The sequence below is a fragment of the Eumetopias jubatus genome, unplaced genomic scaffold, assembly GCF_037043125.1.
Source record: "Eumetopias jubatus isolate StellerSeaLion01/CBP00866 unplaced genomic scaffold, mEumJub1_p1.0 scaffold_2, whole genome shotgun sequence".
In the NCBI taxonomy this organism is placed as follows: Eukaryota; Metazoa; Chordata; class Mammalia; order Carnivora; family Otariidae; genus Eumetopias; species Eumetopias jubatus.
Genome location: NW_028274808.1, coordinates 143,577,355 through 143,605,273, shown reverse-complemented (window position 1 = coordinate 143,605,273; position 27,919 = coordinate 143,577,355). Strand labels below are relative to the sequence as shown.

Sequence of the window (27,919 nt, the reverse complement as noted above, 5' to 3'; positions counted from 1 at the left end):
AGCCAGGTAACATTTTATTGACTTTTAAAGAATAATAAGGATATTCTTATTTGGATAAAATAGAAGAGTATTCCAGGTAGAAGGAATAGCTAGAGCAAAGGAGGAGAGGATTGCTAATTCATAGCTATTTGTGGAATGGCTAGTGACCTTAGCCTAGTGTTTGACATTGGATGGAAGGGTGGCGAGGGAAAAGGAATGTTCGTGTGCAGAGGGGCTTTTTGGAAAACTAATCCGTTACTGTCCGAATCATAAGTATTCTTTATCTTGTCTCTTTTACGCACCATGAGAGGATTGATAATACATACTAGCTGGATTTTTTTACTTTTTTGTGCTGTCTTTAAGCTTACTTGTACTTAAGCAAAAGAATACTCTTCCTTTGCCCTTCCTGTGATTAAAAAAATTCTAGTGTACTATTAAACCTCAAATAAGGTAAGTGTGAATTTTACAAACCCTATTTCAAGAAGGCAATATAAATGGTACAGAAAATAATCCTTGAGATCTAGAAAACATCTGTTAGTTTTGCTTCCTATAGAAGCATACCTGAGCAAACTTGTAAAAGGCCATCCATCTAAATAACGTGTGACAATAATGTCAGAGTATGCATTAAAGAAGTATTGTCGATGCTAACTTTGTGAAAGAGTTATCTGAGAAAACGTCATTGTTCATATTCACATGGTGAAACATAAAACCAGCCCGTCAAAGCATGGGGCCATTCACGTGTAATAATGTGGGTGTGAAAACATTCTTAAATAAAACTTCCTGAAAGTTCTCTGTCATTTTCTTTGAGTCTACTCACTGAATAAGAAGTCTGCATACCTTAGAACAGGACTATGTGTATATGCTCAGTAATTCAAATATGTTTCGTGACTTTTATTAGACGTGCACTGGAATGTGTTATCCACACATAAGTGACGCTGTTGTTAAAACAGGAATTTATCAATTTAACAAATGGTGTGTGCTGAACTGTCTATATCTTGTTCCCCCTTTGTGACGAGTATCATGTATTTCAGAAGTAGTTAACTGGAATTACAGGTAGTGGGGTCCCTCATGGGTTATAGATTTTCATCATGTAAAACCAACTGCATGGAGATTCAACCTACTTCTTAGGCTGATTAGATAACATACACAGGATTGTTTGCCTAAGTGTGTGAGTGTTTATAGGCTACCTCATTCTAAAAATGCTTTGAGGTTCTTGGATTTATATGTGTAATGCAGAAAAATCCACTATATTCCCTTAAATTCATTAAACAAAGAGGCTGTTAGACTCCTGGGGCTCTCACGCCATGGCAGCCTGTGTAAGCAAACCAAAATCTAAGCCTATAAATGCCCCAAGGTTACAAAATCAAAACCTGAGGACAACCAGTCACATACAGCCAATTAGGCTTTAAGTGATAGCCGATCCACAATGACCTTGCTTTGTTTCCACCTCTTAAGAGTCTCTCGCCAGCTCCTCGTTGGTGGAGCACTGCTGACCACTTCCAGTTCGCTGCTGTCCAATTCAGATTGATAAATGCCCAAATAAACTCTTAAAAACTTGTGGGGTGCATGGCTGGCTCAGTCGGTAGAGCATGCGACTCTTCCTTTTTTTGAAGATTTTATTTATTTATTTGACAGAGAGAGAGAGAGAGAGAGAGAGACAAGAGAGGGGCAGAGGAAGAGGGAGAAGCAGGCTCCCCGCTGAGCAGGGAACCCGATGTAGGGCTCAATCCCAAGACCCTGGGATCATGACCTGAGCCGAAGGCAGACGCTTAACCCACTGAGCCACCCAGGCACCCTGAGCATGTGACGCTTGATCTCAGGGTTATAAGTTTGAGCCCCATGTTGGGTGTAAAGATTACTTAAAAAGAAATCTTTAAAAAAATGTTTTATATGCCTCAGTTTATCTTTTAACTAGTTATTTAAAAATACGAAATTCTCAGAAAATTGTAAAAATAAAGACGGCTTTCTGTTTTCTCCATCAGCTGTTAAGAAGAAGGCTAGCTTTATCACTCCGGTTCCAGGAGGTGTGGGACCCATGACGGTGGCAATGCTTCTGAAGAACACCCTTCTGGCAGCTAAAAAACTCATTTACTAGGTCACATGAAAGAATAAGGCAAAATGAAATCATGCTATTTATTTATTTGACAAAGGGCAAACACCTTTATATTTTACTACAAAGCTATTTATTTCTACATTGTATTTATTTTTTCATGGATGGAATCGTTGTGGATCAGATGATTCATACAACCTGACTCATTTCCTGCTAACAGATTTTGAGTTTTAGGGGGAAAAAAAGGAAAAACAAACAATTCCAATGAGAACTTTGGTAGCACTGGTTTATTTTGTGAATAGTATTTGTTCGTAATGTTAAACAATAAAGGGCTCATAATAAATGAATATATTTTTGACACAAATATCACACACAGTATGTTTTCAGCAAACGTCTTGTGAGCCAAATGGGCGCCCTTGTAAAATGTAATTTAGGTTTTGACATAAGCAGGCTCAATTTTTATATACTTTATGTTTATCATATGCTGATAAAATATTAAAAGTAAAATCTTGATCTCATGTATCTCCCAAGTGGACCCTACGAGGCATCTTAATGAGAAATGACACTCTATTCAAGGAAAGAAAAGTAAACAAAGAAGGCAAAAAAAAAATGCAGTGCTGCTTAGAAAGGTAATGATCATTTCAAATTGTGAATGACTACTTGCCATAGTAAAAATGTAATAAGAATATGTTAGGTTTACATGTGATTTCTTTCTTCTTCTGGAAAGATATTTGGATAATACCTTTCCCTTGAGGAATAATGGAAAGGCCAAAACCAATCATATAAAACAAAACTGTGGTTGTGTTTTCCCACAAATATTAGAAAAATATGGTATACTATGAGCAAAGGATTTCATTAAAGAATGAATTTTAGGTTTGTTCACTGATTCGGAAATTAATAGGAAAATATGACACTTACAATGTGCCAAAGCTAAACCTTAGGCTATAACTAAAAATCTACTGCATTTTTGCCCACAGTTCTTCCCTCTTCTGTTATGGCAATTGGCTCTCAGAGTAGATGTCATATTTCTAACACAATCTAAACTAGGAAATACACATGAATGTCAGTTGAAGGCTATTTTGAGACTACCCTAAGTACTTGATTGTATTGTTTTCATGCCCAATCCCGGTGTGTGTTTATGTACCAACAATGATTCTTACCCAGTGCATGTTTTTACCAGTGTGTGCTCCCGATCAATTGTGTGAAAATAGACTAGATACTTATAATTAATCATATTTTAACTGTATAATAAAAGCAATTTGAAGAATACCTGTCTTCTTTTTTCCTTAAGATATTTATAACTTTTTTGTTCATATATTTGTTACCTATTTCTTTTTTTTTTTGTGGTTTCAAGTTTTTATTTAAATTCCAGTTAGTTAACATACAGTGTAATATTAGTTTCAGGAGTAGAATTGTTACCTCTTTGTTTACTGCATGCTGGGGAAATGTACTAGTTTCTTAAACATGCAGGAAAAGGTTCTATAGCCCATTTCAAATTCAGTCCAGACCAATCTTTGTCTGATAACCCCGACAGAAGTTTAAATTCAAAGCTCCCAAGCAAACATTTCAGAAAGGGCCTATTTTATTCTTAAGGGCCCCAAATTTCCCAAACAGACAAAATGACCCAAAATACATGTGCATGGAAACGGTGAAGTCTGCAGTTTTGAGCCCACCATCCCCAACCCCTCAAAGTACAGGAGGAATTATTTTGGGAAGGTTTCTGCCCTTTGGCTAGGCTAAAATTCAGGAGGGAATCTTTCTAGAGACTAAAATACTGGAAAAGAAAAATTGTTCTGACATTTGTTAAAAATGATAAGGAAGACTTTATCCAAGATCAAGACTATTGCAATAGAGAAGATTGAACTTAACTCCAAATACAGCAAAGACAGCTATGGATCTACATCCAATGAGCAGAGTAAGGGGATCAGTAGGTAGAAAATTAATATAAAAGGAAATTGATTATATATCAAGGGTAGGGGGGATTCTTGCTAAACTAGCTTACCAGGATTCTTGCTGAAGACAGGCCAGATATCAAGGGTGGGGCATGGGAACATGATCAGATATGGGGGGGTTGGTCTCCATAAACTGACTTAGCAGCATTCTTTGCTAAAACTGGGCTCAGCGGGCCTAGTCGAGAAGAAGACTCAGAGGAGTCTGACTGGAGTCCAGTTGAGAAGGAAGCCTTTGTCAACACATAAAGGAGATAAAATTGGTTCGTTGGTACCATGACTTTATTTATGGATATTTGGGGTGAGTCAAAGATAGACATATGACAGCCATGCAGAGGGGCTTTGGAGAAGTAACTTTCCTTCTCCTGCAATTATCTATAATAGGGACCCTGAAGAATGAAGGGGGATTGAACAATAATACAAAGGTATGGAAGTGAGAATGAGTTTGGCATGTATATATGAAAGCAAGAGTCAGACTAAAATGAATGGTGTGTGTTGGAGAGTGGTGGAAATCCAGCTGAATAAGTATGCAGAGATAGATTTAGAGAGTGCCTGGATAATTCAGACCATGTTTGGTGAATTAGGAGAATTGCGGTTAGAGCCTAGAAGATATTATCATTGATTAACATGAGAAAGTTATAAAGCGGAGCTGATTTTGGAGAAGAGATTATGTTCAGTTTAAGAGTGTCAGGTGATGACATAATACATGAAGTCCTGATACAACATCAGTCTGGGAAGAGACTAGTGATGAAAATCTAGGACTCAGTACCGTGTACTAACCACTAAATCCCTGACCTTGTTGACCATTCTTCACACCCCGTGTCTCTCTACTCTTGCTCAATAGCAACGGCTGTCCTTAAGAGAGCACCCAGCGTGTGCTACATGCTTTATTTTTTTGTTGTTATGGACAATCTCCATTTGAAAGATGAGGAAATTGGCCCTTGGGGTTATTAAAAAGCCTCAGCCAGGGCCAAATGGATAGTGGACGTGGAATTCAAAACAAGGTCTGGATTGCTGTGAGCCAGAGCTCACTCTCTTGTCATTACACCACGCTGCCTCCCTCAGTGCCTTCTCCCACCTGGAATCCTTTCTCTTATTACACATCTAAATCTTCCTTGTTATTCCAGGTTCACTTCAAATGAAACTCATCCATGAAAACTGGCATGAGTCCCACCCCTGAACTCCCACAGCCATTTCTGCACACATTCATGGCCCTTCTCAGTCCCTACCCAGTTCTGTATGTGCTTTCCTTAACTCCCTTCAGTACCCTGAAGTCAGGGTCCATGCATGATTTGTCTATTTGCCTTGCTAACACCACATCCAGCCCAGGGCCATGGATGTTGCAGGCGTTCAATACTGAGTGAGTGAATGAATGAATGGCAGCTGCATCCATGAGAATTACAGAATAAGTTTAGAGAGAGAGAAGGCCATGGACTGATGACCATTTCCCACCAATATCTAGCAACAGATTTTTGTTGAGCTAGTGAGAGAGCAAGAAAGAAGGCAAAGAAAGAAAGGGAAGGGAGGGGAAAGGAAGACTTTCAGAGATGCTTATGACAAGAGGAGAGAGACGAGTAAATTAAAGAGACAGAAAAAGTGGCAGAAGGGAAGAATGACGGTGGAGTGTTCTTAGCCTTCTTTCCCCTTTCTCTTTCCAACATGCTCCAGTGTGTACCAAGAATGAGTGAAGATATCAGTGAGGCCACCTTACAATGCCCCTTCCCCCATTCCTCAGGACTGGGAAGGGACTTTTTGTGAGAGAATTGAGGAAGGGAACGCAGGGGACTCTCTTAAAGAGTTTAAGTGGGATCCCTTAGTATGAGTCCCAGAGGAAAGACGCATGTGGGCTGACTAGAGCTATTTTCTGGTATAAGTCTTTATTAGGAAAGTGGTAGGTGAGTTTCTGTGTTATGTGGCCTAATTCACCAGAGTGGGGAAACATCAGGAAAGAGCACAGGCCATTCTTCTCAGCCCAAATGTGAGTGAAAGCCACAGTTGATTTAATATTTAGATTCTTAGGATAGAGGTAATGGATTTAAGGTTTGATTTTAGGAGATAAATCAGAGAATTCCTCTGAGATCAGTGTACGGATTCCTCCTGGAGAACACAGCTGGGGAAGTAGAAAGGACATGTGACCTGGAATCCAAACACAGATTCAAGTCCTGACTGTAGGGCATATCCTTTAGTGCGTCACTCTTTTGAGTCTCCATTCCTCAGTTGTCATAAGGGAAGAGAAATAAGGCCTCTTGTTTATTTCTTTATTCACTCAAGATGGATTCATTAGGTATATACCATACGTTAGGCACTGGATTTGTTGGGGCCAGGATTACTGAAGAAATAACTGGGAGGTGATTGAAAGCCTTCTGCAAAATGCAAAGCAGTATGCAAACTCTAGTTAACAGTTAACAGCCAAGATGGCTGTTGTACTATGTACCCGTCTTACAAATAAAGATATTTAACATTAGTCCTAGTATGTCCCTCCAACGATTGCAATTGGTCATAATGGTTTATTTAATCCTTTGCAAATGTTTTTCTTCTTGAATTCACAGCAGTGGTGCAGAGGATGACTGTTTGACTTATAATTCAAATATTATTTTCCTGGGAAAAATATTATCCAGAAATTGTCTTAATAATGAACAGTTAAAAAAAAAAAACCCCACAAAAGTAGAAATACAAAATGTAGTCTCATTTAAAGTGAGCCAAGTGCTGTATATTCTTTTAACTTTAAAATGATGACTCCTGTGGTGATTGCCCAAGTTATAATGAGTTCAACAAGCTCATTCTTGTGTGATTTCTGAAGCCAAATTCATATTTCAATAGTGAAAGAGATCCTTTCTGGTAAACCAAATTTGCTGGATGGACACAAGGCAAATGATAACCTATCTTGACTTAAACAGGTTTTCAAGGTCCAGAAAATATGAGCAATTGAAATTCCTGGTAGAAAGGCAGGACACCTCAGTAAAACATGTTTATATAAGTTCTTTATAATAATTTGGGGCAAGTGAAAATTTATGGAACCTTCTACAGTCACAAAATCTAACAGCAATAATCACATCTTGGCCTTTAAAATGGCATTTTAATAATCATAACTAGATTAACAGTGAGAAAAATTTGAATGTCGTGTTAAAACTTTCTGTTCGTTAGACATACCAAACCTAAATACTTTCATTTTATCTTAGTGGAGATGGCATCATCATCCTCACCCTCATCATTTTGGTACTTTACTGGTTCTTTCTAGCCAAATCGCTGGAGCACAGACTGAAGCATTGTAGCTCTAAGGAAATGGGCAGCCGGTTCCATTTACTCGGAAAAATCTTAAATGGCAGAATGACATAAAGGCAAATGTTATGCTATTAAAAATAATTATTTTTACAGAACTGGTAGTAGCAACACAAAGTAGCAAAAAAAAATAAAATGGAATATGAAACCTCTGCTGTTACCCAAATTTCATTTTCTCCCCTGCTGTTAAACTACAAATTACCTTGATTCACGTGCAGTCCGTACTGAGAAGTGGTGTAACTGAGGGCAGTTTCAGGGATGTTTGATTTATTGCCCGGTGATGCTGTTTCCTGGTTTGCAAATATCAGAACTCCCCTTTGCTGGAATCCTATGTATGTCACTAGCCACTTTGGAGCTGGTACAAATCTGTTCGCAGCAATGGGGCCTTCCCTGAATTTAGATTCTTTTTTGTTGTTTTAAGTACTTTTACATACACGATTATGCCCACAGGTAACAGGAAACCAGTGTTTCAAAAGAAAACTTGATCACATTGCTAGATAACACAGGTATCCTAAACAAGTGTGTGAGCGCCTCGAGGGTTCTACCTACAGCTGCTGCCAGAAGTACATATTTTTTTGATTGGTAAGAACTGGCAGATGACGCTTCATGAAATATAAATGCAAGAAAGACTCGGGAGAGCTCAATAAAAACCTTCCACCCGTCAGTCTCGGAGGATAAGAAAGATACTGTTAACAACAGCAGGAAATGGCCTTCGGAGTTTCAATATCAGTCTATCTCTTATTCAAAGGTAGGTAGTTCCTTTTTGTCTTGTTAATTTTGTATCCTTGTAAAATATGAACAGAATTTGTTTTCTCTGAATTAATGAGAAGTTGGCTTTTACCGCCGTTCTTCACGACAAAGGACAGAGCAAGGGATCTGTGAATTCATTGAGTTTCTTATGTAATGCAGGTTTGGCTCCTAACAGATGGTGATACCCCCTTTTCTGAGACCTGTCTGCTGGCTTGATGCAACTGAAGAGCAGTTGATACATTTTAACTACTGTGTCACTGCATCCTTGTGATTGAATTAGTATACGCATGTATCCACTTTCTCGTAAAAATGTATGTGTTTCTATTTTCTGTAATTATAAAGTAGTCCCTGGAATTGGTATGGATGAGAAACTGTCAGGAAACTGCCCCGGTCAGGTTTTGGATTTCAAATGTAAATGAATTGAAAATAGAACACCAGTGGGAATAAGTAGACTAAGAAGGACTTTTGATCCGTGGCTTGCACATAACTTTCGGTCTGTCGCTTACACATAAAAGGCGGCTCACCTGCTAAAGATGCCTTTCCCCCCCCCCGACCCCTCCATATAGCAATGACAGCCCTGACTACAGAGGCAGCCGTGCCGGGGACACCCCCAATCACAACCCAGCCAAGTAACTGGACAGTGAACAAAACAGAAGGTATTTTCTTCACACTTGTGTATTTTAAGTGCTTTTTTTTCTTTTTACCTTTTGAGAGATATTTGGATTGTGATCAAAAGCAACATTGGAAACTTTGAAATATATATTTTATTATTAGATAATCGACTCTTCTGTTAAATGGAAGTGACAGGTAAATGTGCCAGCAAAGAAATGCCTTTCTAAAGGGGGCAAATAAATGAGAGATACAGAAGTTGTCTTCAGTTACGGTCCTGAATGTGAGACACACCACATTTTCTGCCTGACTCCTGCTCAGTTCCCAATAACCCATGTGTGTCGCAAGGTGGTTTGTCCCTGTTTTGGCATTCTTGACAACTGATACTTTGATGTCACCTTTCATTCTGTGACCATGACTTTGCAGCCAAAGAAATTATGACATGATGAAGCCTTAATCCATCTTTGAAAAGACCTTTTCTCTTGTTTTGTTTTGGGGGGCTTTTGTTGTTGTTTTAGCATATGCTATATTTATTTCCTAACCACTTATACTTAATTTTGGTTGTTGATGGTGATGATATATTATCACTATTACTATTATTATTGGAATAGCTTCTGGCTGTTGTTGAGCATCAGTATTTTTTTAAGCCTGTTTGAACTCTGGGAGGTGAACTTGGAAAACTTGTTACCTGCCACGACCTGTGTACCGGGTAGTTAGGATTCTCACACAAATCACTATCTCCTCTTGTGAAGATTGGTGATAGGACATAGGACAGAGAAAACAACATGTCTTGCTTTCAAAGCCAGGCAAATAAAAGATCAAGTCAGATGGTTTGTTTCTGAATATGAAGGCTAGTAATATTTAAACATTCCTCATTTCACCAATAATTTTAAATTAAAAAGAATTTACTTAAAATATTTTGCCCATTTGAGTTTTAAATATCTATCCATTGGCAAGACAAAATCTGTGTGAGCTTTAAAATAATTTTTAGCCAAACTTCTTTATGTCTTCGGAGCCTTTGAGCCAAGAGAAAAGATCTGGGAGATGATAATGTAGAAAATTCAAGAACAGTTTCCCCTCGGTGACTGACTTCGTAACAGTGCACCCAGCACCACCTTTTTACTTCCTTAATAGTGAAAGTCTTCCAAGTTACAGAGAATAATAGAAAACAGGGGACTGAATATCTCATCTCTACAGTTTTCCTTTGCTTTCTTGATGGAGAGCTTCAGTTTTTCCATTTTTAATTTAATTTAAAAATCTGCATCCAATATCTTAGGATATTTTTCATAACCTTGTAACTAATATTCTTCTCCTTGGGGAAAGATGAGGCTCTCTAGTATACTCTTTCCTTGAAGATGCTTTCTTTCAGTTCTCACATTTTCTAGCAAATCCTGGTTCAGGCTTGGCTAATTCAATTGATTTAGTCTTGAAGCAGGAAGAACCCAACACAGTTGATAATAGGAAATTCTTACGGGCTTAGAGTTAATTATTAAAATGAGATACTAGATTCACAACACCACATTCAACAAAATGAAGGTGAATCTTAAGGTAATATTGTGTGTTCTCAACCAAAATGAAGTTATATAACACAGTATCTTATTGGTGGCTTAGTACCTAAGATTTAGTATTTTCAATATAAGAAAAATACACCTTTTTAGATTGTTTTCTTCCCTAAAAACAAATAAATAGGATTCTGTTCATCTACTTAGCAAAGAAAATGTGGTGTAATATGATAACTAAAGATGGGGAAATACGTTTATTCATAACAATGACGAAATAAAATGCCACTCATTCTGCTTGGGACAAGTTTAAGAATCGGTAATTAGATTTTTACCAAAAAGGACTCAATTATGCAGCTTTACCCAAGTGTCATCCCCACTGCATATACCCCAAGGATGGCATAAGTATATGTCTTCAGTACATCAGGGAACGAGGAGTAAGCATCCTGTAATGTATATATTTTGCCAAAATACAGTTTACCAAAGGGAAGCTTCCAGTAGAGACTTCTGGACACTTGACCACAAAAGTTTTGCCAGATGCGGTCATTCGCATAGTGTTTTCAAAACCCAGATTTTTCTCATTCTGTCTGTCTCGAGGGCTTTCCCCATTATCTCATAATGGCTCTTAACTGAGTAAAATTTCCAATTAATATTCAAAGGTGTTGTCTCAACTGTGTGAAGCTTGAGCCATAACTTGTTTCTGGCTTCTTGTATAGATCATGACAATTCCTCTTCTGAAATCAGGTACAGGGCTCCCTTTACCATTACCTTCTCAACTGGTAGTCCACAGAAGAGGAAGTGGGGAATTCTCATCTTCTCAAGTTCATTGTCTCTGTAAATCCCAATTTCCTAAGTGCTGACTTCTCAGGTGTAAAGGGGAGAATTAAAAAAGGAGAACCAAGGCTAAAACGAGAACCAATGCTGCCACCTTTTGACAAACTGGTATCTCTGCCTTATTATGTAGCTTCTAAAGAGCAGAACAATCATCAATCTGCCTCCACCCCCTAATTAGTGAGTGATATGTCCAAATAATATTAACCTAAACTTTGTGACTATAACCTGCCGACGGAATCAGTCAATAGTTTAAAAGGCAGAGCACCCAAAGAATATTCTTAAAATTAAAGATCTCTTTACATACGTGTAACAAATCTACTATAAAAGTGTGACCCACTTCATCTGTTAACATTGTATGTCCTTTTCCTAGTTGACTACACAGAAGGACCCATAGCCTTGAAGTTCTCACATCCTTGCCTGGAAGACCACAATAGTTACTGCATCAATGGTGTTTGCGCATTCCACCATGAGCTGGAGAAAGCCATCTGCACGTAATTGCAAAGAACTTTCCAAGTCCTAGAGATGGGAGGAGATGAATTTATGTTTCACATGTTTCTATGCGGTTCACATAGTCCCTTTCCACACACCTCTCTCTTATCTAGTAAAAAGTGTACATCATCTGAACATGACTCACTGTATTTGAATATCTAAGGAGTCTTTTTCTAGACTACCTAACCCTCATTACTCAAAAACAGGGTTCCCACATTAGCAGCTTCTATGTAACCTGGGAGCTTGTTACAGATGCAGAAGCTTATGCTCCACTCCAAACTACTGAATCTAAATGTGCATTTTAGCAACATGCAAGGATGATTCTGAGTTTTCACGGGGTTGATTATAGGATGAGATGAAATAGATTATAGCAAACACACTTCAGGAATATAAAGTTCTAGAGCAATTAAGTACTATTTTTATGATCATTGGTTTGCTAGGCATTCTCCTATGAAAGACTAGATTAACAATTTTCTAGATCAACTCATGCAAGCAGACTACCTTCCCCTTCTACCCATGAGGGAAGTTACATTAATATGGGCCCTTAATGAATTGATTATTTTGTGAAATACATAGCTTCTTCAATACATTTAACAGTTGGCTTTCATTTGGCATTTTCCTCTTTAATTTACATTACTTACTTTCTATTGAAATTTTTATTCTTTGAAATTGGTCATTTCTTTGTATTTCTACCACTATGAGTTTTAAAATTATGCCTTCTTTTCTTTTTTTGAAGGTGTTTTACTGGTTATACTGGAGAAAGGTGTGAGCACTTGACCTTAACTTCATATGCTGTGGATTCTTATGAAAAATACATTGCAATTGGGATTGGCGTTGGATTATTATTAAGTGGTTTTCTTGCTATTTTTTACTGCTACATAAGAAAGAGGTAGGAAAAAATGAAAATATGAAGTCACTGGGCACTTGTTCACTTGATGAATATTTATTGAGCCCCTACAGTGTACCAAGCACTGACATGTGTAATTTTTTAGTGAAAAATAGCTGCAGATCTGGCAATTTCCTACATATTTGTTTTGATGCTTTTTCTTATAAACACAGACAAGCAGTAAAAATTTAGCTGCAGTTGCACTAGAATAGCTACAACTTAAAATTTCCCTTCATCCTCATCTCTGTCTGCCCACATCAAAATTACAAGGTAAGCAGGACAGTAAACCCCACAAGAGTAGACAGTGTTATCTTGTTCACGGTTATATATTCAGTGCTAATTACAATGCCTGGCACACAGTAGACACTCAGCTAATATTTGTTGAAGAACAAATCAAGAAATGAGTATTAAATGAATGAAAATGTATGGCAAACATTTTCTTTTTAGACTTCAGCTGAGGGTTTTTTTTGGGAGATTCTGTTTACTGCTAAAAGCCTAAGAAAATAGGCTTGATCCACAAATATAAATTACTTGTGTTATCCACACTGGTGATTTTTTCTTAAATCCATGTAACTAGGATAAAGTCAAGAAATAACGTGAGATACGTTAAAGAAAAAAGTGCAAATACATTTCCTTTGCTGTACCCTATTAACTAAGTTGCCATTTTTTAAATGACCAAGACTGACTGTACAAAATAAAAGTTTGTTTGCTTAATAACTGCATCGTAGAAGAACATCTGTTATGTCAATTGTAGGTCAATTGGTATAAAATCTATTCTATCAATTGATATTGTTATATCAATTGCCTAAGAGACCAAGAAAGTAAAAAAAAAAGGGGGGGGGGAAGTAAAAGCTTTTAATGTTAACAAGACTGCTGGGTGAGGTCAGGTTCCTCAGCAGCCAAACCTAAGATGGGGATTCTTGTGCAAGTCAATGGCCAAGGGAATTCTCTAAGGTGAACTCTGCAACGGAGTAAGAAAAACTAGAGCAGAGTATAAAGGTGAGCAAAGACGTGGCTTTCACCAACGTCTAGCCTTGGCCCAGTTCCATAGGGAGATCTAGAATATGAATGGCATGGCAGATGTCTCCGATGAGGGCGAGGGATCTTGGTTTCAGTGCCCTGTGTCATCAAGCATGGGTGGCAGGATGCTCCTGGTGGGAAAGGGGGCAAGGGCTTGGAATCTCCCAGGAATCTTCAGGCTGAGTGCTCTGTTGGCCAAGTGCGGTCCTCTGGAGAAGGATGCAACTGTTAGCCTGTTAACAGGTGTAGCCCCTGGGCGGTGGGTCCACCCCATGGATTTGGGGTGGGGCACCAAGAGCAATTGCTATACCAGAGCATATATACCATTCTCCATAAACTATACAAACAGCTGTAAAATTTACATGGAAACCAATGTTCTGTTTTAGGTGTCTAAAATTGAAATCACCTTACAACATCTGTTCCGGAGGAAGACCACTGTGAGGCCTTTGTCAGAAAGTTTCATGAGGCATTTATAAAAATCAGCGGGCCCCAAATTGAAATCTTCAAATGAAACAACAAAACTTCCCAAGCTGACTGGACTGGAAAATAATGGAAGTTGGGATCATGATGAAATGAGAGAATACCCGGATGGGAGAGAATAAATTTCAACGTTGGTCTTCGGACTTTGCCATCGTTAGGGTGCCACGGGAGCCAAGTGAACAAGCTATGGTGACAGAAGTCAAGTTCATAGTCCTACTCTGGGCTGGTTGCAGTTGCTGTTGTGTGGTTATTGTTCTTACTGCAGAAGGACCGAGTTTCAGGCCTCTGACCGTGTCAGATGTGAAGTTTCATGGGAATAATTATCAACCTTGCAGCAAGCCAAAGCAAAGCCAAGCTTGGGTTTTTCATGTGCTTGCTACCACCAGTATTTTGGATCACTGCTCTATGGACCTGGTCCCAAACACGCTGCTTTCCTGGTGTCTAAAAGAATGTGACGTCAGCTGTTCGGATGAGGTCAGTGTTATGGCACCTCCAGGGACGCAAGCATGTGCCTGAAGTCTAAACCAGGGAAAAGAACATGGAATGTCCAAGGCAAACACGAATCATGCCCAGCTTTTGACAACACTATGTAGCCTTTATCTGTGAAATATGGAATAAGCTAAAGAGTTTTTGATGACCGAAAGCTATCTGGATATCGAGTCCTGAGTAGGTGAAACATTTCTGTTTCTGCATGGATTATAAAACTTTGTGTTGGACTCATGAGTCCCCTAATGTTTATGCTCATCACCTCTTCCTGATGTTAGTGGAACTACCTGGTGATTATCCATTTTGACTGAAATTCTAGAATTCTACTAATAAATAAAATTTGACCATTGGCCCTGACATAGAAACTGAAGAATTGGACATAGGAATTTTTTCACCAGCCAACAGCATGTGGAAACTTTCTTTACCATTTCTGAATACTTGATAGCGGATTTGCACAGAGCGAGAGAAAATGGAACAATGACAGAAATACCTACTTGGGAATTAGGGTCCTTCCTCTTTAATCCTATTTCTTCCACGTAAGTCGAATAGTCTTGTGCAGGTCCTTTAATTTCTTTGGGCTTTGGTTTTATTTTCTACAAGGCCCTGATAGCTTCAAAATTGGACAGTGGGTCAAGAGAAGTTTTTCCGTGTTTGTTCTGCAAGTGGGATTATTCTCAACCCCAGGCCACCTCTAACCCCCAAACACACCACTGGACATCCTCTTAGGTGTATAGTTTAATGTGTGGTTTGTAGAATAATAAATTAAAAATTTGTTTTTCAAGGAAGTGAAACATGAAATTAAAGAATAATGATATCTATCAAATTTTCTTTTGGATTCAATCTAAAACTATGGACTTTCTTTTCTCTATCATGACATAGATAGGCAATAAGTGAAACAGGTCTGATCACAAGACGGGTTAAAAGAGAATCAAACACGAACGTTCTTACAATGGTAACAAGACTTTCACTTCTAGTGACTTTCCACTCACTCCCAAACAAAACCTTATATTCTGCTTGCCTTTGAGTAGAAGGTATTTCTCCAGCTTCGTTTTTCCTCCATAAAGAATTTCATGCAGATGAATCGCGTGTGTCAGCACTTTCTGCTTGTCCTCACAAACTATGCGAAGGTTACATCATACCAAAAAGTGGGGAGGTGAAGGATCCTCCCAGTGACTCCAGCGACCGCACCTAGAAAGCTATGCTCTTCCTGGGCATTTCAAAAAGGTGTTAAAAAGCTGGGGAGAGTCCAGGAAGAAGCAATAAAGCTTAATTACGGACTGCCTTTTGATGAAAGGAAAGAGGAATTAATGCTGGAGTCCAGGGAGGTGATAACCTACAAAATTATAAATATCTGCTGTCTATAAATATTTCTAAATTGTAAGCACGATATAACTGAAATTAAATAACACCAGACAGAGAATTAAAATTTCCAGATTGCCAAACCAAAACAGAAACCAGTTGGAAATCAGACTTTTTGGAGAATAGGATGCACGAAGAATAGAAGATCCTCCCACCCCCCATGAGAGGGCAGAAATTTAAAGTGTGGCTTATGAGAAGCCATCTGTTCGTGGTCCATCATGCAAAATAATCTTCCGGTCCCATGATGCCTAGAATTGATTTTGCAGGGAGGGATGAATCTCGGGCATTCCGATGGCAGTGTTTACGTATGTAAGCGGGACTCCAGTGAGAAAATGCATACGTACAAGATGTTCTGCAAACACTCGGTCTTTTGTTTTTTTCCCCGTGTGCAGTAAGACCCCGAGAAAAGTCTGCCAGGGAGGCCCTGCATCAGCACTGCATTTTCAGCTCTCAGTCATGAATTATTAGGTGAGGTGGATCATCTAGGAAAGGAACGGGAACATGTTTCTGGCATCTTTGACTAAAACAAACTGGATAAGAGTTTCATCGATTTTGTTCAATTCCCATTTTGTCTTCTTCCTGTGTCTATCCTTCCATCTTTGAGGACACATTCTTAAGTCATCAACATTCATAAGTGCTTCATTAATTAGCAGATTGGACCATGTTAGGGGTGGGAGCAAACACTCTAACTTCAGTCATATTTGAACCGGTAAATTTACCAAAAAAGAAGTATAATTACTTGTTATTGTATCCTCTGTCCCCAAATTACTTTAAAAAAAAAAAAAAGTAATCTCTATACCCAGCATGGGGCTCGAAATCATGACCCTGAGATCAAGAGTCGCATGCTCTACCATCTGAACCAGCCAGGTGCCCAATTCCAAATGACTTTTTGTATATTATGCTTTTATAATATGTTTGAAGTAGATGAAATTAAAACATAGATTATCTTTTCGTGTTTCCGGGCACACTACAAATCTAATCCTTTAATTTTGAATTGTCCATTTTGGTGATGTCAAGAAGATTTCCACTCATTATATGTAATTGAAAAAATGTCTTAAGAAAATAACAAGGCAAACATCAGCAATTTAAGCTTTTGATGTTGGACATAAGGACAATTTTTGTCTGCAAAAGGCCATGAGTAAGCCATCTAACTTCTGGTATTGCAAAATGTCACAAAGTCTCCGTAGTGTGATGTAAATATTGATATCCTGCAACCCACATTCATGGGAAGGGTTACCAGAATCTTTCTATTGCAAAATACCACTCTTTCTGGCTTACATCATGGCTGCATGACATCAGCTCACTAGCGTCTGCCAAGATGAACTGGAAGTGTTGAAATTTAATTTGTCAGAGTCTGGCACTGCTAATCTGGGTGAGTCCACGTTTCTGCCCAAACCTTGGTGCGGCCCTGTTCAGTAGCACATTCAGAAGCAGATCTTCCAAATTCAGCTCCTGATTTCTGTGAATTATTCAATCCATGAGCGCCCAGCTCAGAGCACAAGAGCTCAAGCTGTTCATTTCCTCCAAATGCAAAGGCTAGGTCCCTGGAGAATATCCACGTGAATCAATGAGTCCCACCATTCTATTTCACTCCTCTGACGAAACCGAACATGATGGCTATCCAGATTGTGGGCAACACCAACAGCCTCCAAAGAAACATCCCATAAAGATTAGGAGTGTGATTATAGGGTAACAAGGAGAACTGAACTGTTTAGTTGGCTCTTATCTATAATATATCTCATGACCTTTCTTTATAATTTTTATGTCTCGGGTGTTGTTGGAGCATAAATCACTTGGATTGCAATTCAGTTAGGACTGCAGTCAGGCAGGTATCAAACTAGCAGGGCTTTTGATCTTTAAGAGGATGTTAATTAGGCTTCACAGCTTTCTGGAAAGATTGGCATCTATAGATCTTTAAAATTGCATGAAAATATTGATTCAGTATTGAGTCTCCTCACAAATCAAATAGTGTAATATAGCTACCACTCACGAGCACTTAACAGTGTTTGAAAAGCATTATTAGCATTATTTTAATTAATCCATGCCTGTGTGTAATTGAGGCTTAGAGAAAAGGCTCTTCCTTTGTCAAGGTCACTTAGCCTTTTAGCAGCAGAGCCTAGACCTGAACCAGGTAAATGCCAAAGTCCCTCATCTAAACTCTGTATGATAATGCTTCCCAATATTTTATGGAAAATATTGGTGTTAGGGGATTTGTTTCTTGATGAGCTTAGAGATAATATCCAAGTGGTTTGTATGCAAATGAAGAAAAGTCCCTTTCTTTAAAATATATAAAATAATAACCTTTGTTATGGATCAGCCACAAAAACTGCCCTGCTGTCATCTGCTGATTATTAAGATATGCATACCATCCTTCGGGTGGGGCCAGAACAGGGTTCAAGTGCCCACTGACGGACGAATATACATTCTGGGGAGAGACTATAGACTGTAAGTAGACCCCAGTTCATCTTCAGGACTCCGGGGATGAGGAGGTCACTTGGGAATGCTTGAGTGAACAAGGGTTCTCTGGCGCTGTCCCCTAACTGGGACACACCTGGCTTAGTGTAGTGAGGGGATGGGGAATGAATGGTTTTCCCATCTACAGAAAGATCGAATCAATCTCATTCCCACCATGTCACTCTCACAATCCTACCCTGAGTCCCACGTACACTTTAAAGAAAGAGGCTCAATGGTGGTTGTCCAGCGAGGGGCAAAAATTGGAAGCAACACTAAAAAAATCAATGCAAGGGATAGACACTTGAATGACCTGAAATCTAGTCCAGCTGCGTAGTTATTTAACTTCGTCGGGGCCCTTCTCACACGATATTCTCATCTGTTAAGTGGAGAAGTTATGTTAGGGAACCTGGACTGGATTGCTGGATGGAAGAACCAAGCGGCACTCGGAGATCTTGGAGGATAGGAGGTTTATTTAACGCCTGCAGGCTCAGAGGAGAGGGATCTCCAAAGGTCTGGGCCCTGAGCACAAAGGGGGCAATTTATACACTTCTACTTCCGCATACTGGGCACTTTTGGCGCCTGCGCGAAGCTGGGCAGGGAGAGGAACACGGATTGGCTTGGGAGCAAATCGGGGCAGGGAGAACCTGGAAGAGCCCCGGGGCAGGGGCTGGGACTCTCTTGCTGGCTCAGTAGGTCATTTTAGGACACAGATTTTCCTTATCAGTTAGACTAAGGATGATCTCTACATTCCCTTCCTGGTTGAAAGTCATGTGTGGAAATCATGCAGCTTCTACAGCAGATCCAGCCTGCAGATACAGTTCCTTTGACCTTCGTGGTGTTTATTTTAAAACAAGCTCACATTTAGAAATCTAGATATTTTAATATATTTTTAAAACTCTAGCTTCTTTTGGAAAATAGATCTAGAGCACCGGTCCTACATGCTTGTGTTGCTTTGGTTCAGAGCGTGCTCTCGATGCCTAGCCCGCTTCTGTTGAGGGTTTCCAGGGGCCTTTTTAAAGTCTGCAACCTTGCTTCTTTGACTGGATTGATTTTAAGACCCTGCCTCATCTCAATTCCCCTGAGTCTAGCCATCAGCTTGCCTGCAGAGGGCCTTGTTGGACTGCAAACTGCACCAACCATAAAGGAACAGCAGAGGCTGGGTTGCCTAGGAATGTGCGCTTCGGAAGAACCCACACTCACCTGGAAGCTGGCAGGGGCGGTACCTGATGACTCAGATACTCTGCCCTGCCCACGCCCTCACTGCCTCTCTGCCATAATCCTAACCAGATTTGTTTTCTCAGAGCTCAACCCTGCTTCTGTATTCCTGTCTGTGGCAGGGTCTCCGTTGTTCACGCCACATGCGTTACCCTCCTCCATCTCTGTCTGCCTATTTACAGGTATCATGTTTCCCTCCTCTGAACTCCCTGGATATTTATGCCCCCTTGTCCCTGTGCTTTTTAATCTCCCAAACACTGTTAACAGTGTTTTATAATGATTTTTGTTCTTGGCTAATTTCCAGTGTTAATAATAATGGACTCCACTGACTGGGTTTCTACTTTCGACTGGGCACAGTGCTAAGTAATTTATGGAGAGCCTCTCTTTCAGTCTGCAGAGACAGCCAGGAGAAAGGTATTATCGGGGGTTGTGGCAAAGAGGGGTTCAGGTGAGTCTTTGGAGTTTAACTTACTGAGGTTAAATCCCAGCTCCACCTCTTACCAGCTGAGCCACTGTGATCAAATTTCTTAATTTTTCTGAGCCTGAGTTTTGTCATTTGTAGAAAGGGGATATTATTTATCTTCTAGAGTGTTTTGAGAGAAATTGCAAGTGCTCAACAAATATTAGCTATATTATCATGATTGCCCTCCATTTTTCAGATTAGGAAACTGAATTTAGATTGTTCAATGATACACATTTTGTAAGTGGTGGAACCTGGATTTGACCTCAAGGCTGTGCAGTTTCAAAGCCTGATTCACTTGGCACAGTACTTTGACCATGGCTGTTGCCTGGCCCTGTTGTTTGAAGCAGGATCTGCAATCTCAGAGAGCTGGGTTTTGAATCCCAACTGTTTATTAATTCTGTGATGGAGAATAAATTATTTAACTGCTCTAAATCCTATTATAAAATGGGGACAATAATTACACCTAACTTAGGGTCATTTTAAGACTAAGTTAAATTTGGGGCACCTGGGTGGCTCAGTCAGTTAAGCCACCGACTCTTAATTTTGGCTCAGGTCATGATCTCAGGGTTGTGAGATCCAAAGCTCTGAATTGGCTTCCTGCTGGGCGTGGAGACTGCTTAAGAGTCTCTCTCTCCCTCTCCCTCTGCCCTGCCCGCCTGCTAATGCGCAAGGGCATGCGCTCTCTCTCTCTCCTCCAAAACAAAGACTAAGTTAAATTACATAACTAATATATATAAAAATCCAGAACACAGTGCTCATTCAATAAATATTACTTATAATTATTTAATATTGGGAACTTCTGGTGGAAGAAGCTTTTTTTGACATTCAATACAGTTGGTTTTATTATAATGTGACATATGCCTTCCTAAATATCATTGCCCTGAAAACCTGAGCAATAAAAACCATAGGGCTTACAGGAAAACTGGGGTTAGGGATATCATGTTCAAAAACTGTCAGTGATGCGTTAAAAAAAAAAAAAAGAAGAAGAAGAAACCTAACAAAAACCATAGCACAGTTTTGTACATTTTAGGCGGTTAAGAAATAAAACAGTTCTGTGTAAGGGCGCTCTAGAAGAACACATGCAGTTGCTCATGCAAGTGAGTATCAGAGTGTTGATTGTGAATTATTGTCAAGTGATGGAGGAAGCATTACAGAAACAGGATGGAGCGTTGTACCAACAGATGTGGATGGATGTAGCTCATAACCCAAATGTGAACCAAGGTGGCTGGTTTATGTTTGAGACCCTGGCACGTGTGTGAGTTCTGAGTGGCCCACGAAGCTCGCTCAGCAAGCAGCTCTACGCGTTCACCTAGTAGTTCTAGCAGCTGCAATCATGTGGAAGCAAACACAAAATCCTCATTATGCTCAAATCGTCCCTTTGTGTTGGAATAAATTGATGTTTTCAAGCATTTTTAAAAAGATTTTGTTTACTTATGAGAGAGAGAAAGAACATGAACAGGAGGGAGAGGGAGAAGCAGGCTCCCCACTGAGCAGGGAGCCTGATCCCAGGACCATGGGATCATGACCTGAGCTGAAGGCAGGCGTTCAACTGACTGAGCCACCCAGGGCGCCCCTAAACTGATGTTTTCAAAATAAGCTTTCAAACAGAACTGACTGTACCTTGAAGTTATCACAACCTTTGTCTCTCAACCTAAAACTCAATTATAATTATTAGGCATTTGAAGTATTCTGCTTATATTAGGCACTAAAGGGGGATTATGATAACCCTCATTTCCCCAACTAATTTTAGCAGGAATGTCAAGGACATAATTCTAAAGACCCATGTTACTGTGGATTCAAGTTCTCTCAGGCAAACTTGTTATCATAGTGTTTGCTCCCTTGTTAAGCTATAAATGGATAGAAAACCGCATCCCTGTGTTTTCCCTTCTTAAATTAACACTAAGATGGCTTTCCTCCAAATATTATTGGCTTCCAGTACGAATGGGAAGAGATCCAATTTTTCTTCCTTTCATCATGATTTATTCCCTTCCTCTTTTTTTCTCACTCTCTGAGGAAACTGTTGCTCTTGTTCAAACATCTTAAATGGTGCAGAAGGGGAAAAAAAATTTGCTTCCATCAGCAGTCTATATTAGGCAATAAATTATGCCAAACTGCAGACCGTCCAGCAGCAAGAACTTGCTTAAGAATTAACAAAACCACAAAGAAGGGGCCCTTAAGCCAAAGGAAATTCATAAGAAAGAAAAGTCACACTTGGCACATACTGGAGCCCTCAGCTTGAGCCTAAAGCATTCCGGTTCAGGGTTCAGGCCTCTCTGGGTGGGCTGGGCAAAGAGAAGTGTCTGCAAATCGGGGCTCTGGGCAGGCTGATAGTCCATGTGCTTGAGGGACAGGAGGGCCTCCCTGTGAGTGAGCAGACCTTCAGATGCTCCTCAAACCTGATCAGGGTTGACCATCCTCCAGTGGTTTGTTTCCAAGGCTACGGAAATATATGGCATGTAGAAGCATGTCATAAAAATTGTGTTTGCCTTGCTAGCATCCATGCTGCTTGTGTAAACAGCACCCCAATTGTGCTTGGGAGTACCATCCTCCTTCACCTTCCCTGCACCTGGTTTAACTGTCATTATCTCACCCCCAGTCCCAGGGCCACTCAAAGCACCCACCACCCCCAATACGAGCTACTCACTGAGAGGCAGGCTTGTGACCTAATCCAGGTCAATGAAAATCAGCCCTTGGGTGTTTGTTTTGTTTTGTTTTAAGTCATCTTTACACCCAATGTGGGGCTCCAACTCATGACCCCGAGGTCAAGAATCACATGCTCTACCAACAGAACCAGCCAGATGCCACACACCTGGGTTTTTATTGGAACTCTCTGGCGTCAAAGTTCTCTCTTTGCCAATTGTATTGCTAAATTAACAGAATGAAATCTTGGATTTCTGTCAAGGCCATCATGGCTACCATAGGACAATAGCCTGCCTGAGAAGGACAGTACAACAGAGAGAAGCAGTGAGAAACAGGAAAGAGATTTCCACCCCTGATTTGAGCCATGGTTGAGGTTCCAACTCTGGTCCTGGACTTTTTATTTTTATTTTATTTTATTAAAGATTTTCTTTTTAAGTAATCTCTACACCCAACGTGGGGCTCGAGTTTATAACTCTGAGGTCAAGAGTCACATGTTCTACTGACTGAGCCAGCCTGGTGCCCCCCCGTGTCCCTGGACTTTTTAAGATAAACTAGTCAATACATTTCACTGTTAGCTCACTTTACCATCTCCCCAAACCATCAAATTTAATCAAAAATTACTGTAGTAACTACCGAACTTTTTTGCTCCTTAGAGTTTTTATAAGATATATGTAGTCCCACTTTTCCATGCAGACCCAGTCACTTTTTTTTTTTTGAAGTTCATTTAAATTTTCAGTAATCTCTACACCCAATGTGGGGCTTGAACTCATGACCCCAACATCAAAAGTTGCATGCTCTTCTGAATGAGTCAGCCAGGAGTCCTACAACCCACTCCTTTTTAAAATGAAAGCTCAAAGACCAAAAAGTTTGCACATGCAATCAGTGACAGAAAAATATGCCACTTTTTTTTTTTTTTTTTTTTTAAGCTTGGAAGGATCTGGATATTAACATTGTAGCTAGTAATCCACATGACTATGCTGGAAAGGGTGCTTTCTAGACCTATCCATCCAGGAGTCTGCACAGATTTTTCTAAAAAATTAATTTGTAACTTTATACATTAACGGCAATCTAAAACTTTTGATTACATAAACCACTGGTTTCCCTATTTGCCAGACTTACCCTATACCAAATGCTTTTCTTACTAAATGTACAGAGCTTCACTGTTCTGCAGTAAGTTCCCAGATAGCACAAACTTAAAATCGTTTTTTAAACATCTTTCTTTATGTAAAACAAGAAGTTTAACTCTTATGCTAATAGAAGACTATTCATGATAAGAAAAATTCAGAACAACCTGCAATCGTGAGGCATGTTGAAAAAGAGTAATTGGCCTTTAGGCCTCCTACACTGAACTTGAAAGTGAGGCAGCTGAGAGAAGGCCCTCAACCACAAATCATGAACCAGCAGTAACAAGCTGCAGCAGCAGATCCACACATTTTTAAGAGGTACTTAGATGCTTAATTAAAGGTCAGTTTTATTGCTGTGAAGCTCCAAATGATCAAAAATATTGGTGTCTGTTTGGTGAGAAAACCCAAAGATATAAATGCACGAAATCATCCATCTTCCTATGTATTTTGAAACTATCCTGCACATTTGAAAAATATCCTCAGTCTATTTTGCAGCTTCCAAGAAAGAAGTCTTAACCAGGGAGAATAGAAAACCCAATCAGAGGGCCAAATTACAATTGCTTAAAGCTTCCTTTCGAAGTCAATTTCAGAATCACCTTGGATAATCAATTGGATATCACTGAAGAATATTTTATGGAGCCCTGCATTGCTCCTGCAACCACAAGCTAAAGCCAAGCTGAAGAAGGTGCCTTGATAAAGCAACTCACATTTTAATAGTAAACAGATGACTAAAAGATTGAGCTCGATCCAATTTTGCTTAATCTTACAACTGGATGAAAGCAGAGAATTTAACTACTGTAAAATATGTTGTTACTAAATTTGTGGATGATGTTCGTAAAGACATAAATTTGTAAACTGCCTAATGATAAAACAACCGAAGACATTTTAAAGAGTTTTTTGGTGTCCTTGGTATTGATTGGGGGAAAAAAGCACAATGTTTACATCTACGGATAAAATTTATGACACACAATTTCATTTCTGATGGGAGGGTCCACGTCAGAGCCATTATGGACTGTAGCTGGACTCTCCTTGTCTTAAAGAGTTTGCTTCATGCTTTTCTCTGTGTGTCTAATGGGTTTGTATAAATATTAACATTTATTAAAACAAAACAAAATAAAAATGACAGTCATTTAAATGTTTTTGTTTTAGACAAATGTGTAATACAACACAAATTAATTAAGAAGCAATAAAACAAAAGGGCTTTGAAAACTTGTTCTATTCATATGCTGGTATAGAGGAGCATAAGTGATTGTCTGTTTTCAAACCGAAAATTGAGTAATTGTTTTCTATATTAATAATGATAATTAAAAAGTAATAATATTGCAACAATGAATTTTTTTTAAAGCTAAAAAGGGAAAATGAATTCATGGCTTATCTTAATAACATTAGGCTTAAAAGCTGACTTCTTTAACAAACAATAATTTTAAGACTACTCAATCAATTAATGTAAATGCTTTCATGAATAATAAATTTGATTGTGTGTAACTTTAGCTTTTTACTTTATGGGTTAATTTCTGCCAGTGATAATCTAGTAATCTGATTACTTGAATTCAAGTAAATTATAAATTCTAGTAATTTGTGTGTTTTTTTTTACCTAATCCATCAGAAAATTATAAGTAATTCCCATCAGATATATTAGGGTTGATTCATTATCAAAATCCCTATGGTTCAGACATTCTTCTTTTTATTCATTCACATTTTAATCACTTCCCTGGTGCCATTTCTCCCTGAAATTTTTTCTTGGTATTTTCCTAATTTAATTTGGCAGATTTAGTGTATAGTGTATGAACTTCAAACTGTAAGATGATATATTTTGTTTTTTTTTTCAAGTTTTTATTTAAATTCCGGTTAGTTATCATACAGTGTAATATTAGTTTCATGTGTACAATATAGTGATTCATCACTTACATACAACACCCAGTGCTCATCACAACAAATGCCCTCCTTAATCCCCATCACCCATTTAACCCATGCCCCACAGCCTACCTCCCCTTCAGCAACCCACAGTTTGTTCTCTATATTTAAGAGTCTGTTTTCTGGTTTGCCTCTCTTTATTTTCTCCTATGTTCATCTGTTTTGTTCCTTAAATTCTGCATATGAGTGAAATCAGATGGTATTTGTTTTTCTCTGATTGACTTATTTTGCTTAGCATAATACTCTTTAGCTCCATCCATGTCATTGCAAATGGCAAAATTTCATTCTTTTTTTATAGCTGAGTAATATTCCATTTTATATATATATATATAGATGCACACATATATATTTATATATACACATCTTTTTTATCCATTCATCAGTTGATGGACATTTGGGTTCTTTCCATAATTTGGCTATTGTTGATACTGCCACTATAAATATCAGAGTGCATGTGTCCCTTCAAATCAGTATTTTTGTATCAAACTGTAGTGTGCCCAGGAATCATGTGGGAGGGATAATAATTAAAATGCAGATTTTTGGACTCCAACACAGATCAAGAGAATCAGAATTCCAGGAGACAGTGCCTAGGAATCGATATTTTTAATGGTACTGTGCATTCTCCTCCCCACTCCCAATTAAGTCATAGAAACACACTATTGGAGGTCTTGGATAGCAGAGATGAAAAGCAAGCAATACAGTCATTTTCTTTGCGAGGAGAATATTGCTTCTAGCTCTGTCATTTTTTCCTTTATGTTTTTAAAAGATAGGAAAAATAGTCTGAAATATTCAGCATCAGAGATTTTCAAACAGATTGCTTTTTTTATACTTTTTCTATTTTTTTAAGGTTTTATTTATTTATTTAGAGAGAGAGCACATGAGAGGGGGGAAGGGCCAGAGGAAGAAGCAGACTCCTTGCTGAGCAGGGAACCCGATGCCGGACTTGATCCCAGGACTCCAGGATCATGACCTGAGCGGAAGGCAATCACTTAACCAACTGAGCCACCCAGGCACCGTCAAACAGATTGCTCTTAAAACCTCCTGTTCAAAGTATGTGGATAGAGATGTTTATGTAAAATTTAGCCTCGAGATTTTTTTGGCTTCAAAAGTATGTGAGTACATTTGTTCTGGCTTGTTAAGCAGAAGCATGAATAAATTAGGAAATAAATCTCAGTGCAGTTAAAATTACATGTCATGGCTTTTCCTATGTGTCATCCATGTAAAATTTTTCATATGCTAATTCTTATTAATGTCAGACAAAATAAAATTTGATTAGTGTCACCTTCACTACAATAAATGAGGAGAATTTTTTCCTTTTTAGGATAGGTCTGAAAATGTTCTGACATGTAAATTGATACTGAATCTTGTTGTGCTGGCCCTGAGAATGTTCTACATGTTCTTTTGTGTTGAATTGCTACCTTTCAGCACATTCATTTTGATAATTTGCCTTTCATTGCCTGTCATGTTATCCACGCAATATCTTTTCAAAAGTAAGACGGCCTTTCAACCATCAGTCTGTTTTGAAGTACTTTGAAAACTCTGAAGTACAAAGTGAGACAGACTGAACTTCAATAATCTCACTTTGGTGAGAGTGATCATTTACCATTAATACAACTTTGTCACAACAAAACTATGAATTATAGATCTGCCATATTCCTCACTTGGCATAACTGCTGGCTCTGATGCCATCACTGGGGTTCAAAACATAACTTTGTAAAGTTCTTTTTCTATGCTTTCTGGTATCATCACAATTGCATCATTTTTATGCTTATATTTTAACCTGGAAAATGATTTAAGTGTCAGAAATTGCTGTTGCATGACTGAACTCAGAAGAAAGAAATGGATATCATTATATATCAAAAAGAGAGTGATCCCAGAGTCATAGAGCAGAAGTTGAAGCTATATGGGAAGAAAGGGGTAAGAGGCTGGAATTTGTAATAGATATATGTGTTAGGGCTGAGGATGTTAAGATCTTCCAGGCAAATGCTTAGAGCCCTGAGCTAGAAAAGCTTTGATCTATTTATGTACAAGGACTAGAAAAGTTCCACCAGACAGTCAAGATCTCAGTCGATGGAAAAATACGCAACTTAGGCTATGAGTAGAAACAGAATCAATTTCAAGGAAGCAGAGCTTGAAGATATACTAAATAAGGATACAGGGGCCTAAAATGACAATACTCATGTAGTGTAGGAATCCCAAGCTGAGAAATTGAGTGTAAGGCAAAAGAGAGAAAGATTCAAAGCCTATGATCCTAACTGCACCTAAGCAGAGTTCATCACAATGATTTATAGTGAGGTCTACATAGCCAATGATATTTGATGGCCTTTTAGAGAACATAGTTCCCACTTAAGGTGACCTCATGAATAAAAATTATAAAGCACATGAAGAATATCAGAGAGGAGAGTCCACAGACCCAAGGAATGTGGAATTAACACCTAAG

The 27,919-nt window shown here is 38.9% G+C and overlaps 2 protein-coding genes across 6 annotated transcripts in view; both read left to right on the top strand.

Moving 5' to 3' along the window:
* Positions 1 to 2,108, top strand: part of MTHFD2L (methylenetetrahydrofolate dehydrogenase (NADP+ dependent) 2 like) — a 133,349-nt gene extending 131,241 nt beyond the window's left edge. The window contains exon 8 of the mRNA XM_028100504.1: positions 1,962 to 2,108. Within this exon, the coding sequence (XP_027956305.1) occupies positions 1,962 to 2,074 (113 nt within the window). The 3' untranslated portion in view covers positions 2,075 to 2,108. The remainder of the gene's footprint in view (positions 1 to 1,961) is intronic.
* A 5,854-nt stretch (positions 2,109 to 7,962) lies between these two features.
* On the top strand, positions 7,963 to 13,785 carry EPGN (epithelial mitogen). Of its 5 annotated transcripts, none has more exons than XM_028100777.1 (5): positions 7,963 to 8,005; positions 8,574 to 8,636; positions 11,320 to 11,440; positions 12,175 to 12,201; positions 13,731 to 13,785. In XM_028100777.1, the coding sequence occupies exons 1-5, from the start codon at positions 7,963 to 7,965 to the stop codon at positions 13,783 to 13,785; spliced, it is 309 nt and encodes a 102-aa protein (XP_027956578.1). The 5 variants fall into 5 exon arrangements, with proteins under 5 accessions (XP_027956578.1, XP_027956577.1, XP_027956576.1 ...); XM_028100776.1 differs by having other exon boundaries at positions 8,574 to 8,663; XM_028100775.1 differs by having other exon boundaries at positions 8,574 to 8,663; positions 12,175 to 12,327.
* The last annotated feature ends 14,134 nt before the right edge of the window (positions 13,786 to 27,919 follow it).

What these genes read in the sequence shown, in the direction of transcription:
- EPGN (XM_028100775.1), top strand. Translation starts at nt 7,963, where the DNA reads ATGGCCTTCGGAGTTTCAATATCAGTCTATCTCTTATTCAAAG. An exon ending in AGTCTATCTCTTATTCAAAG is followed by an intron (nt 8,006 to 8,573) that starts GTAGGTAGTTCC and finishes CCCTCCATATAG; the next exon opens with CAATGACAGCCCTGACTACA. An exon ending in GACAGTGAACAAAACAGAAG is followed by an intron (nt 8,664 to 11,319) that starts GTATTTTCTTCA and finishes TCCTTTTCCTAG; the next exon opens with TTGACTACACAGAAGGACCC.